Source organism: Hakea prostrata, chromosome 3, assembly GCF_041222555.1.
Source record: "Hakea prostrata isolate BN-2017 chromosome 3, UWA_Hpros_2, whole genome shotgun sequence".
Taxonomy (NCBI): domain Eukaryota; kingdom Viridiplantae; phylum Streptophyta; class Magnoliopsida; order Proteales; family Proteaceae; genus Hakea; species Hakea prostrata.
The window spans coordinates 2,834,420-2,848,505 of NC_142602.1; the positions used below are offsets into that span (position 1 = coordinate 2,834,420).

General features: G+C 38.8%; 1 protein-coding gene across 1 annotated transcript; it reads left to right on the plus strand.

Moving 5' to 3' along the window:
- Positions 1–1,121: 1,121 nt before the first annotated feature.
- LOC149020017 (nuclear pore complex protein) lies at positions 1,122–13,787 on the plus strand. Its single transcript, XM_089148026.1, has 9 exons — positions 1,122–1,645; positions 1,735–1,788; positions 1,889–1,948; positions 2,053–2,163; positions 12,048–12,113; positions 12,209–12,295; positions 12,620–12,721; positions 12,803–12,949; positions 13,036–13,787. Exons 1-9 carry the CDS (start codon positions 1,331–1,333, stop codon positions 13,168–13,170), a joined length of 1,077 nt encoding a protein of 358 aa, XP_089004152.1. The 5' UTR covers positions 1,122–1,330; the 3' UTR covers positions 13,171–13,787.
- The last annotated feature ends 299 nt before the right edge of the window (positions 13,788–14,086 follow it).

The following is a 14,086-nucleotide window of genomic DNA, read 5'->3' on the forward strand; positions in this document are numbered from 1 at the left end:
ATGAAATGATTGAAAGTAATATTGTTTTATGGAGAGTGTAAAAGTGTTCGATGAAATGTCTGAGATGAAAGTTGTTTCGTTTCACTAATTGTGTTTTTGCCATGTGTTGTAGTAATATTTGTAGGATCGTTGGCGTCAACCATTCCTTATCTTAAAAGGGGCTGTCCCTAGTAGCATGTAAGACAGTCTTATCATTTCTCTTTGTGGGTAATGACAGTTTTACCATTTCATTCTATGGGTGTTATATCTGAAGTTTGGATCATCTCCCCGTCAGAAGAACACTCTACAGCTTTATAACCACAAAATATGTAGGACCTACAAGTAAAAATAATAAAATATTTTTAAAAAAAAATCTCATCACCCTAATTCTATGGGCCTCCCTATAATACAAGGAGATCATCCGGACTCATCATATCCAGCTAATATATAGTCCAAGTCTCTAATCTAAATGAAATTTAAAAAAATTAATGTGGCTTTTCCATCAATGGGAAGACAGGGATTTCTAAAGGTCATGGGCAATGAAATAAGGCATGGGTGCTTAGGGTGTGATTGGTATCCTCTAATTGTCTCATTTTGTACTTTTTATCACACATTAGGAGGGGAAAGGGTTTACTAGGTCTCACCTTCGAATTATGACAAATGAAATCCCTCCTTATATGCGGTGGGGAGGTGCGAGACAACTAGAAAAGTATGGACCTCTACCTAGGGCAATCTTGCGTAATTTTTATTACAAACCACTTCATTAAGGAGTCAAAGCCGAAGAATTAGACTTACAAGGGAAGGAAATATGCCAATAGCTTGCTGACACAATAGAATTGGCCTCACGTCATTTGAGATTTACACATCTACTCCACTGACATTTAGCTACGAGCTAAACCGGTATAAGCAATGGTAGTAGCTTCTATTGTAGAGATAATAAGTCTAAGGAGGTCATGGGTTTGAACCTCTACTCCCACCGGTCTCCTTCCACCGGTCTCCTTCCCTTGCCCCGCCCGTCCGGCCGTATATTGAAAAAATAAAAATAAAAAAAAGGTATAAGAAGCGTCCGAGTTGAACACAACGGAATCGCTGATTCGCGGAACTTGAGCACAGAGCTTGCTTTTAATTTTATACCCAGGAAAAGATAAAAGGACAAACACGGCCCTGAAGCCTGAAGGTCAAATCGCGAATGTAGCGAACTGGAGTGTCCAGCTCTCCAGTTTCGGGCGAGCTTGCGTGAAAGAAACAAAAGTGAAGAGCGCGGTTACAGACGAAACACTCAACTTCACTGGAGAGATTATTGGTAATGGCGGCCATCGCTTAAACGCTGCGACTTTCGTTTTTCACAATCATGTTCGCAACTCCGGCGTCATCGCCGGCGTTCGGCACTCCCTCGACGCCTTCGTTTACTCCCGCTTTTGGCTCTTCCTCCTCCTCCCCTCTGTTCCCTAGTCCTTTTTCCCAGCAGCCGCAGACGCAGCAGCAGCAACAATTGCCATTGTTTCAGCAACCAAACACCGGTTTTGGGTTTCAATCTCCTTTCGCAACACCTCAAACCACTCCAGTTCAACAATCAACTCCATTCTCACTCTCCAATGCTCAATTGACTACTCAAATGGCGCCTGTCGCCCCTCTCCCTTTTTCCCTTGCGGATCGTGATATACAGGTAGGGTTTTAGTTTCTAACTTCTAACACTTCTTCTCTAGAAGCAATGTAACGAAAACCCTCGCGTTTACTTAATTCTTTGTCAACTAGGCGATCGTTGATGCTTACAAAGAGGATCCTGGAAACCCTAAGTACGCTTTCAAGGTTCGTTGTGGATATTCTGTGTGGTCAATTTTGAAAATAAGGTTTCCCGCTTCCTTCCATTCGTTGGGTTCTTACGAGAAATTTGTTTGGTTTTCTCCAGCATTTGTTGTTTAGTGTCACTGATCCGTCTGTCAGAACCAAACCCGCTGGCGTATCAGACGTGAGTTTTCTTCTTCAAATTACTGCGCCAGATTCAGGTAGCTTCATGGAAAACCCTATATGTTGGTCAGTCTGTTGATTTTGGTGGATAGATTTGTTTGCCAGATCATGTGGGCGGAGGCTATGAGGAAGCTGGAAGGTATGGAAAGTGTAGATCGAGAAAAACTTTGGCCTCAACTTGTTCAGGGCTTCAAAGATCTATCCCAGAGGCTTAAGGTAGTTGCTCTCTTTGGTTTGAGGAGAGAATATTATACTATTCTGTGTCAGCTTTGCGTCATAGAGATTGCTTTGGTTTACTGGATAATTTCTTTCACAGTTTTTTGGTTTTTTGTGTACAACCTATCTATTATTTGATACTTCCTGTAGTCATCTTATCCTGAGCTTCATGGCATGGTGATTGGTATGTCAGTTCTCACTAGTGATGGTACATTATCACCAGGCATCTAACCTGTTCAGTGTTCCGTGGCTTTCCAACAAAAAATGATAACTGCGGTTTGAGGAATTGAACTCTCAGCCGATTGGGATGCCAAATCTTGTATAAGATTGAGTGAGATGACCCGAATCTCTTTAATAAATGACAGATATGTTTCTAGCTTGCGAAAGAGAACAGGTTGCTTTAACAGAATACTACATGAGAATAGTTAAGGAACCAGAAGACTAGCTAAAACATCTCAACCAAGCGTGGAAATTCAGATGGAATTGGCCTGAGAAATATGGTATAAATCTGCTGGAATTGCCACTCAACAATTTGACCGTTCTCATTCTGGTTTCGTGAACTGCTGATGACAACTAGTTCAATGAGTCCACCCACTTCTAAACGGGCAAAACTTTTATGTTGATTGAAGCACACAAAAGAGCCATACTCCAAAATGAATTTTTCTTGTGACTTTTTAGCTAATATAAGGTTTTGAGTAGATTTTATTTTAGTATTCCATTAGGCAAAGGGAGGTTGGGTTATTTGTGTTTGCATACTTGGATGTATTTCATCACTTATCACCTGCTATTTTGAAAATTTGTGTTCATAACACCGGAATCATTAAAATTTCATTATTGCCATTCATTTGACTGGATGCTTGTATCTCTTATGCATCAGATGTTTTAGTATTAACTAAGCCTTATGCTAAGTAGAGGGTTTGGCTACACCCTAGTTTTTCATTCAACTGTATTTAGGGTTATCATTGCTGATAATTCTAACAGAGTGCATTCGTCTCACGGTAGCCAACAGCCCAACGCCATTTTAGCCTGGTTCCTTATTCTTTTAGCTCCTCTAGATTGCACGTATGTCTTTCTTGTCGCATTCAGATATAACGATTACCTTTGCCACCTCTTTGAATTTGGGGCAATGATGTTATTCCAGGTTGACACTGAGAGGGGGGTGAATCAGTATATTCTAAAATTCTCTTTGATGTGACGCTTCTTTAAGCTCAAGATAAGGTTGGTCAAGATAATCATGTAGTTATCAATTACACAAGGGCACTTCTACCACACACCACAATGTGGCTAAGTCTATTAGATAATGCATCATCACTCTACAATCAAAGCACTCCAATATATGCGATTTTGAAAAAATAAACTAGAAACTCAAAACACCAAGTTTATGTGGTTCGGCTAGATTACTTAAATAGAGCTTCGTATTTACTTAATACTTTCCAACTAAAATCTTGATCAATACAATGATCATAGAGCACCCACTCCATTATGAACTCTTGCACCCACAAAAGTATAAAGCCACAACCTCAAACAACTCAACCCTAACAAGCAACTATTTGAAAGGTGAAACTTTTCAAATGGGGGAGATTACAATAGTTTACTCACCTTCTTCTTTAAATTTACCAAAATATGCATCCAAGCTTGTTCTCCATACCAATCTTGCTTCTTGATTTCTCCTTCTTATTTTTCTTAGTCTCTATAAGCCAAAAACCTACTTTTGTTTCGCTCAAATTCGGGATTTTAAAGTGGATGAACGTTAATGTATAGTAACCGTTGAATATCCACTTTAAAATGGCGGGTGAGATATGGGCCATTGGATGTCTTAAGTTATTTAAGATTTCACTAGATTATTTTGAATATAATCTTTTTTATTCTATCCTAAACATGATTTACATTGGATCATTTTAATCACTATACTTCGCAATGTACCATATATGCATACTTCCGGCCAACCCAACACCTCGCAATGGAATCTTTTATGTCATGGACACTTGAAAACCAAGTGCATCAATCTCATCCCTTAAAATCGGATCTTCATCCATGTCCTTCTAATAACCATTAGATTCGCACCATCCAATCTTTTAAAATTACATGCTTCTCCCTGAGATGTAAAACTTCTTTCACAAAGACCCCAAACTCTTTAAAAATTATTTTCGAACCCCTGAATGTAGATTACATCACAGAGAGCAAATTTCATCTTATTTCTTCGCTGCCCAGATTTGCTTATATATTGCACACTCTCATGAGAAACCTTATGACTTCCTTGTTTGATGTCGGAATCACAATCTGAAAAGTGCGTTAAAAAAGAAGACTTCATGAACTACGTTTTTGCAGTTGAAGTTGAACCCACAAAGCAATTGGATGCATGGTGGGAGATCTCGCGAGATATCTCGCTATTTTAAGATAGCGAGACGAGAGGAGAGGCGAGGTCTGCAAGATGGGAGATCTCGCCACATCTCGCCTCTCTTTTGCTGCAACCATAAAAACTCGCCAGAAACTTGATTTTTGGCCGGAATTTGTTGGGGATTCAACTTCTAAACATCTTTAAGACATCTACAACATCAAATTATCATTATTCAAGCTTATTTCAACTAGATTTTCAACAATGGTAAGATTTTTCCCAAATTTGAATTTTTTTTCAAATAGAATGTTCTACAATGGGTGTGTAAGTCTAATGTAAATATATGTTGATCCACAAGCTTTGATCTACACTTTCATGGAAACCAATTTAATGTGACATTTAAACCGATCTGTGACATACTACAGTGATGAGTTGACTTGGGAGTCATATATGGCCATCGTTCAGAATCAGTTGATGCAGAATGCTGAGTGATACTCTTACTGTCTTGTAGTCTTGTAATCTTATTACTCACATACTCTTGTGATTGTGAACTTATGGATTATGATTTATGACTTACTAGAAGTTTAAAACTTCTTATGGTTGTAAAAAAATTTTGAAGACATTTAAGTTCTTTGATAGTTTGATGTGTAATGTATTTGATACTTTATAGTTGATAACATGAATTACTTGATATCTCTACATTACATGTTGTTTAACCTTGCATTTCATAGCACTTTGATTTTACACATAGGGTTGACTTAGAAGACATACTTAGGGTTATTTTCTCACAAATTTAAGGCCACCAATGTGTTCAAAAGGCCTTAAATAGGCTAAATACCAAATTTCAGCCCAACCAGGGCCCTAAAACCCACCGAGATGGGCCATCGAGATTACGCCAAAATTTTGGAAGATCTCGACCAGATCTCGCTATTTTGGAGTGGTGAGATCTTGCTCGAGTCCACCATATTTGGATGACTACCTAGAAATTCATCCGAGATGACCCTTGTGCAGTGACCTGTGAAATCCACCATTCTAAGGAATCTTCGCTTCACCCTAAACACTTAAATCTTCTCACAAACACTCAACTATTGTAGTAGTGTTAATCACCCTCTTAAAACATGGCAAATGCCCAAAGCCTTCTATGGGACCTTCGCTTCATAAAAGCTATGTACTCTTAGAACACACTGTATTTTGGTTGCCAATACCTGTACTCTTAGAAACGAGGCTAGATTAGTTTGTAAGAGATATGCTCAAGGCTGATGAAACTTTTGCTCTAGTTGCAAGGTTGGAATCCATTAAGATGTTCCTAGCTTTTTGGTAGCCTTTTAAGGGTTTTAAAGTTTATCAAATGGATGCTAAATCAGCACTTCTGATTTTGAAGAAGTCTACATAGAGCAGTTGGATGGATTTGAAATAGGTGAAGATTCAAATATGATATGCAAGCTTAAGAAAACATTATATGGTTTGAAACAAACTCCAAGAGCTTGGTACTCATTACTCAAGACATGACACTTGCTACAATTGGGATAAGGAAAGGAATTGTGGACAACAACTTGTATGTCATTGCTGAGGATTGTAGCAAATTTGTAGTTGTTGTGTACATGGATGATATCATCTTTGGAGGTTACTGTATGGGTTATGGTATCTTAAATTTAAATACTTCACACTTTTAGCCTTCTTAGATGTAGATTGGGCTGGAAGCATTGATGATTGAAAGAGCACTAGTGGAGGTGCATTCTAATTGGGAAAGAGTTTGGTTGCTTGGCATAGCAAAAAACAAGATTTTATATCTTTGTCTGCAACTGAAGCTGAATATATAGCATTTGCAACTAGTTGTACTCAAGTGATTTGGATGAAGAGACACATTTTTTATTTTGGCATCCAATGTGATGGACCTGTGGCTATCAAATGTGATAACAAGAGTGCTATCAATATCTTCAAGAATCTTGTGCAACATTCTAGGACCAAGCATATTGACATAAGATATCATTTCTTGAAAGAAAAGGTGATGAAAGGTGAAGTGATCTTAGGAATTTGTTCATTCAAAAGATCAAGCGGCTGATATCTTCACAAAACCACTATCCAAAGACAACTTTGAGAGGTTAAGATTAAAGCCTGGAGTGGTGGCTCTAAGGGGAAGCAAGTGAGAGAGCACATAAAACATCATCTCTCCATAGGATAGGAAGATGCGGTGGGCACTCCTATGGTAGAGTCTATGTAAGGGGGAGCAAAGACACCCTTTGTACTTGTTGTCAAAGGGGGAGAGAAAAGAGAATAGAAAGTTGAGTTGCCAACAATTTCAAAGGAGAAGATTATTGTTCCATTGGCTAAGATTGCATGTGTTGTCATAGTTGGCAACCAAACTACAGTGTGTTTTAAGAGTACATGGCTTATACTGAAGTGAAGGTTCCATAGAAGGTTTTGGGCATTTTCTATGTTTTTAGAGTGTGAGTAACACTATTACAATAGTTTTGAGTGTTCATGAGAAGATTTAAGTGTTTTGGGTGAAGTGAAGATTCCTTTGAATGGTGGATTTCACAGGTCACTGCACAAGGGTTATCTCGGATGAATATTTGGGTAGTCATCCAATTGTTTTATGGGTTCAACTTCAAGTGCAAAAACGTACTTCATGAAGTCTTCTTTCTAACGCACTTTTAGGATTGTGATTCCGATATCAAACAAAGAAGTTATGAGGTTTCTCATGAGAGTGTGCGATATAAAAACAAATCTGGGTAGTGTAGAATTGTAAAAATAAGATGATTTGCTCTTTGTGATGTAATCTACATTCAGGGGTTCGAAAATAATTTTTAAAGAGTTTGGGGGTCCTTATCAAAGAAGTTTTATATCTCAGGAAGGAGTATGTAATTTTGAATGATGTGAATCTAATGGTTATTAGAAGGACATGGATGAAGATCCGATTTTAAGGGACGAGATCGATGCACTTGGTTTTCAAGTGTCCATAACAGAAAAGATTCCATCGCGAGGTATTTGGTTGGCCGGAAGTATGCATATATGGTACATTGTGAAGTATAGTGGTTAAAATGATTCAATGTGTTGCATTTTTAAGATAGAATAAAAAAATTATATTTGAAATAATCTTGTGAGGTCTTCATATAACTTAAGACATCTAACGGCCCAGATCTCACCCACCATTTTAAAGTGGATCCAATGGTTGTGTGATTAGATTTTCTTTGGGACTCATCCAAAATATGAGATCCAAGTTCATGTACATCAACATTCATCCTCTTTAAAAGCCCAAATTCGAGTGAAACAGAAGTAGGTTTTTGGCTTGTAGGGACTAAGAAAAATAAGGAGGCGAAATCAAGAAGCAAGATTCGTACAAAGAACAAGCTCGGATGCGTATTTTGGTGAAAACGTTGAAGAAGAAGGTGAGTAAACTATTGTAATCTCCCCCATTTGAAAAGTTTTACCTTTCAAGTAGTTGCTTGTTAGGGTTGAGTTGGTTGAGGTTGTGGCCTTATACTTTTGTGGGTGTAAGAGTTCATACTGGAGTGGGTGCTTTGTGTTTTAAATGCATTGAGAGTGGGTGCTTTGTGTTTTAAATGCATTGAGAGTGGGTGCTTTGTGTTTTAAATGCATTGAGAGTGGGTGCTCTCTAATCATTGTATTGATCAAGATTTTAGTTGGAAAGTATTGAGTAAATACGAAGCTTTATTTAGGGCATTACTCTGTGGATGTAGGCAATCTGGCTGAACCACTTAAATTTGGTGTCTTGTTTCATCAGCCCTGTCATCAAATTTTCTTCCTTTCTCTTGATGAAACATTTGGATCCAAACACTCTAAAATACTTCACGGTTGGCTTCCTTCTATACCACATTTCATATGGAGTTTTTGATTCATTTGGTCTCATCATGCATCTATTTAAGATGTGGATTGAACTGTAGACTCCTCTCCAAAACCTTTTTGATACATTTCTTTTAGAGAACATTGTTTTTTATTGATTTTTTCTTTCCACCACTACATTTTGTTGTGGAGTTCTAGCAGATGAATGTTGGATCTTTATGCCTTGCTCACTACAAAATTTTCTCCATGTATGTTCCTTACCTTGATTTGAAAGCTATCTAGTGCTTGTGTCTTCTCTTTTAGAAAGGATACCCAAGTCATTCTTATGCATTCATCAATGAAAAGCATGAAGTACATTTCTCCTCCAATAGCTTCTGTTCTCATAGGACCACCTAAGTCTGTGTGGATTAAATCAAGAGGGCTACATATGTGATACTCCTTGGGCTTGTAAGTGGCTCTAGTTTGCTTCCCCTTTTGACATGGACCACATACATGATTTGTAGGCCTCTTAATCTTTGGAAGATCGCTCACAACTTCCCTCTTCCTGAGCTTGGCAAGATTCTTGAAATTTATATGCCCCAACCTCTTGTGCCATAACAAGTTTTCATCCTCTTGATTCACCATACACTTGTCTTCACTACATTTGATAAGACATATAAGTTTCTTGTAGTCCTAGTTCCTTGAACCACTGTTTTGCCATTCTTTGACTTCTTGATTTCACATCCTTCTTTAGTGAAAAGAGCTTTATACCCACCATCATATATTTGGCTTACACTGAGAAGATTGTGTTTGAGTCCACTCACATATAAAACATTATTGGATTTCAACTTTCCTTCATCCAGTTTAATTAAGCCTCTACCTTCAATCTTGGCCCCATGATTGTTGTCATATCTCACCGAACCACCTTTAACTGCATCCAAGCTCGAGAACTTATTCTTGTCACCTGTCATGTGTGGAACACCTACTGTCAAGAATCCAAGGTGTCTCACTACTATGAGCCTTGAAAACTGTTTGAACTACCAAGCAATTTGTCTTTTTTTTTTTTTGTCCTTTCTCAACCCAAATTGCTTTATCTGATACAATAATAGGTTCTCTATTTGGTTGACCTTACTTGCATTTTTTGTGGGAAAGATTCAGAGAACTTAGATCATCTTTTTTTTCTCTTGCCCTATCCCCTACTCGCTTTGGTCTTTAGCAATCTCCTCTATTTGGCCTTGGTCGAGGCGACCTCGTGGTTTTGCTAGTGATTGGAATTGGATCTTGAGAATCTTTTCGGGCTCTATTTGCGACCAAGTTGGTAAGCTAGTCTTTGGAGCCACTATCCACCACTTATGGTGGAAGCGCAACCGCATGAGATGGACATCCGAATCTTGCCTCTTAGACTTGAGTTGGAAGGCCATCTATTTCATTGTTTCTCTTCCCCACCCCCTTGTGGCAGATTCCCCAAGGACTAGGCTTATTGTTAGATCCTGAGGACTCTCCTTTGCCTTCCGATCTTCTTCTTGATCGGTTCCCCCCCCCCTCTCTTTCCTCCTTTGTATCTTCTTGCTGTCTTTAATATATTATTTATTCACCCAAAAAAAAAGGGTTCTCTAGGCTTTCTTTGAATTGTTTGTGCAATGACCTGTGAAATCCACCATTCTAAGGAGTCTTCGCTTCACCCAAAACACTTAAAATCGTCTCACAAACACTCAAAACTATTGTAATAGTGCTAATCACCCTCTAAAAACATAGTAAATGCCCAAAGCCTTCTATGGGACCTTCACTTTAGTACAAGCCATGTACTCTTAAGCACATTGCTGCCCAGTACCTGCGTTCATCAGGTCTGAATTATACATTGCCGATCCTTCAAAACATGGATTTGAATTAGAGCTGTTTATTGCAAAGACTGATTCTGAGTCATGGTTTGAAATCGTATGGAGATGTTTAAATGAGCAATATGCTGCTTGTACTTGGTCTAAAGTTGGCAGTATATTAAAGCATGTATTTTTTAGCTTTGGGTTCAATGCAGATGAAGAGTTAGATGACCCAAGTATCCTTTTTTCTTGGAGATGGTCGATCTGGTCCTTTGGGACCTTGCTTATGATGCGGCGGTTTATCTGGTCCTGTGGGAGCCTGGTTATGAAGTAGCCTCAACAGGATTGAGGGTCAGTGCCAAGATCTTCAGAATGAACCAACATGAAATTGGAAATTAGGGTAGTCCTGACTCTTGAATGGTCAATTTTTGGGAAATAGGGTTTTGCCAGGGTCAAGCAAAAAGGATTTTGGGATGGAAGTTTTGGAGAAGAATGATAGGTGTTGGGGAATAGGGTAACAATGGATGGTTTCAAGTTTGAAACAACTTTGAAGGTTGGAAACTAATTTTTTGGAAAAGTTAGGGTTTTAAGGTTGGTGCATTGTGTTATAAAAAAAACCAAAGATCCACTCGGATCAAGTTTAGGTAATGATGTATGAGGAGGGTGTCCCAAATCTTGAACATCTTATGGTTGGATTTACCAACATGGCAAGATCTATGTTGAAAGGTCTAGATTCTTGAATAAGTTGGTTTCAGGAAACGGTATTTTCAGGATTTTTTTAAATGGATGATGGGGTTGCAAGTACGGTGGGTGTGGGGGTCACGAGGGGGGGGGTTTGGTTGAATTCCTTGGCAGAATCTAATGGGTAAACTCAAAGTTTTGCAGAGTTGCAGCTGCGGCTTGATGCAGGTTCTTAAGGATCATGCAGATGGGGGATGGGAATAGATGGATCTCTTTACCAAGTGGCTGTCTTCTGATGCAGCAAATTTATGTGGCAGATTGCATTCAAAGGCCACTTCCACAGCCAGATTTAGGGCTGGATATTACTTGCCAACTCTAAACAGTGGCTTTGTTTGAAGCACAAGCATGCAGTTTGGATATGACTCACCAAGCTTTTATGTAGATATTACTCACTGGACAAGATTTTATGGTGGAGAAGAGGCAGCAGCCTCAATTTCACTGAGCAAAAAAAAATAAAAAATCAAGAACTCAATCTCATGGCATCCAATGCCCTTAACCTATAGAACCCAGAAGTAGGCTTATTTTAGGGAAAGTAGGCTTCTTGTTAGATCTGCATCAGTCTATTTCAAGCTTCAAACGGCTTGACTGTGATGAAATGCCATCTTTTAGTGTGGCCCCTCAAAAAAAAAAAGGGAGAAAAAGAAGAGAATATAAAAAGACCCCTTTTCATCTTTCTTCAGCTCGCTATGCTGTTCTATGTTTGAAGGTACATAAGTTATGAATTGAGAATTTGGGATTCCATGTTGCAGACTGCCTCTTTGCTTTCATGTGCCTAAGATGGTAGAGTGTCAGGCACATCAAGCTTTGAGTCCATCCCCAGTCGTATGCCAGTTCTGCAATTAAGCTGTCAGTACTCCAGTTATTGCAGGCTTAGGTATTAGTGTACACCTAGAATGCCAGATGTCATACTATCAGCTGGGGATATAAAAGGTTTTATTTGATGCTGTTGAATATGTGTACATTAAACCCTTCAAATGTCCTGAATAGGTTTTCTGTTCTTTTCCTTTCCTTCTTTTTTTTTTTTTTTTTTTTTGGGGGGGGGGGTGTTTTCTCAGCTTTCTCCTCCCACCATTCTTTACTTGGTTGTCAGGTTTTTATGTCTTTCCAATGTTTAAAGTTTCTGTCAATATATTTGTTACTTCTGTTCTTATCAGGTCATTGTATGATTTCATTGAATTGACTGACGTTGTAATTTTATTTCAATGTAGCTCCAGGATGAAGTCATGGTTTCTGATGCTGAGAGATTGCGGATGACTCAAAGCAATGTGAAGATGGTTTGTCCTCGCAATCATTATGTTATTTAGGCATTATGCTTTGTGTATTCTCTCTTTTTGATGCTTTTAGTTTATATGTTTGTTTTCTGGTGTAGCTTCAACGGCATTTTCAAGCAGATACTATTCCATGGATACAGAGAATGAGACAGAAAGAGCAGGATCTTCAAAGGCGACTATTAAGGGTGGGAGGGTTTCTACTGCTTTGTATTCGAGGAACTGGAAAATAGAGATGATTTATCCAGTTCTTCTTCGTATTGTGACCTGGCTGCCATCTCCTCAAGATCAGCTGGGGACCAAGCAGTGAGGTGCAGCTCTGTGGTTTGAAACTGGGGGTGAGAAAAAGAATATTGTCATGTAAATGCTCTAGCTCACTGCTGGATCACACTGTCTGGTCCCCTATCAGATGATGGTCAGGCAGCACGTATCACTCCCCTTTAAATCATATGCATTCTTTGCCTAGATTTAGTTGTTTTGACTTTTTTATGCTAAAATATATGTGTTGCTAGATTATGAGAATAGTGGAGGCCTTGGAGGGTAAGGGCTGTCGGGTGCCTTTAATGAAGTCTGAAGCTGAATTAGCTGAGAAGTTGGCTCTTCTTGCTAGACAGGTTGGTTTTCCTTTACTTTTTGCTTCTGAACCACTAGTAAATGTAGAGATGATATTAAGAACTTGCTGGAAAATTTTCCAGTTAAAAGGACCGGGAGCAGAACTGTCTAGGAGGGTTCACAATCTGCTTTCTATATCTCGTGTCCGTGCGAATGCAAATGGTGGTGGTTCTGTTTACCTTCCTGGTTCAACCAAAATAGATGAACAGAGCCTTGCTGATATGCAGGAGGTGAGTGTCTGGCAACATAATATTCTTTTAGATCATTATGAGTTTAATTCCTTGGCATCTTATTTTCCTTTTTGGGGTTGTGGCAGGTCTTACAGCAACAAACAGAAGCAATTGCAAGGCTTGGTACTGTGTTGAAGCGTGATGTCAGAGACATGGAGATCATCATGGCTGAAGACTTGGGAATGGCTGAAGAGGGAAGCAAGAAAGATTTCCAGATGTAGCAAAGCACAAACTTGGCAAATAAAAACACCCTTTTACTGAGAAAGTAGACGATTTTGATGCGTGATTTTATGATGACGTTGGATGCTGAAAACGATTGCTGCTCATATTGGCTTCAGAACCTGGTTGATTTCAATATACCACATGATAGCGTGGCGTGACTAACCACAACTGGTTTCTGTTTTCTGAAACAACCAGATTTGGCACTGCTCACCATGTTCCTCTTACCTTCCTTTAGTTAGTTAAGTAAATTATTATCTCCAATTGATCCTAAAACAGTGGCTTCCTTTGCTGATGATTGCATCGACTTTCACGGCAATGTAGCATGGACAAAGTTTGATTGTAATTCATCATAATTTAATAGAATGCATCTGGTAACAGAATTGTCAGAATGGAGAACATTTCTATGATCCTTTTGGGTACCTAAGATACCTAATCTTAATAGTAAGGTGAAATAACTACTTTTTATTTATTTATTTATTCATCCCGAAAAGAAAAGAAAAGAAAAAAAAACTACTTTTTTATTTGAATAATCGAAATCTAATGAAATGTTACCACTTAGAGAACGTTGCCAGAATTTTTCCTGGAAAACAGTTCAAAACATCTGCTAATCCATTTTTGGATTCTTCTATTTCAATGTGCTGCCATAGTCGTATCTCTGGTGTTGAAAAAGTAGAACTTGAAATTCTAGTCTGCTACTTACCCAGAAACCAGAGAAGCTCAAGGGGACACCCTTCGGTATTGTGGTTTGGGCTTCCTGAGTTCCTGGCACTCAAAATTATAGGCTTCTAGGCACTCAAGCTCCCATAATCCAAGGTTGATGAAATTTCCAGTCCCACCCCTTCAGCTACACCTTAATACTAGTGTCACCCCTTGAATTATTGAATTTATTAGTCCGCCCTTCCATTGCTTACCCTG

Coding starts and splice junctions, on each gene's coding strand:
- LOC149020017 (XM_089148026.1), top strand. CDS start 1,331: ATGTTCGCAACTCCGGCGTCATCGCCGGCGTTCGGCACTCCCTCGACG. Junction 1,949..2,052: donor AACCCGCTGGCGTATCAGAC/GTGAGTTTTCTT, acceptor TTTGTTTGCCAG/ATCATGTGGGCGGAGGCTAT. Junction 12,296..12,619: donor TTCAAAGGCGACTATTAAGG/GTGGGAGGGTTT, acceptor ATGTGTTGCTAG/ATTATGAGAATAGTGGAGGC.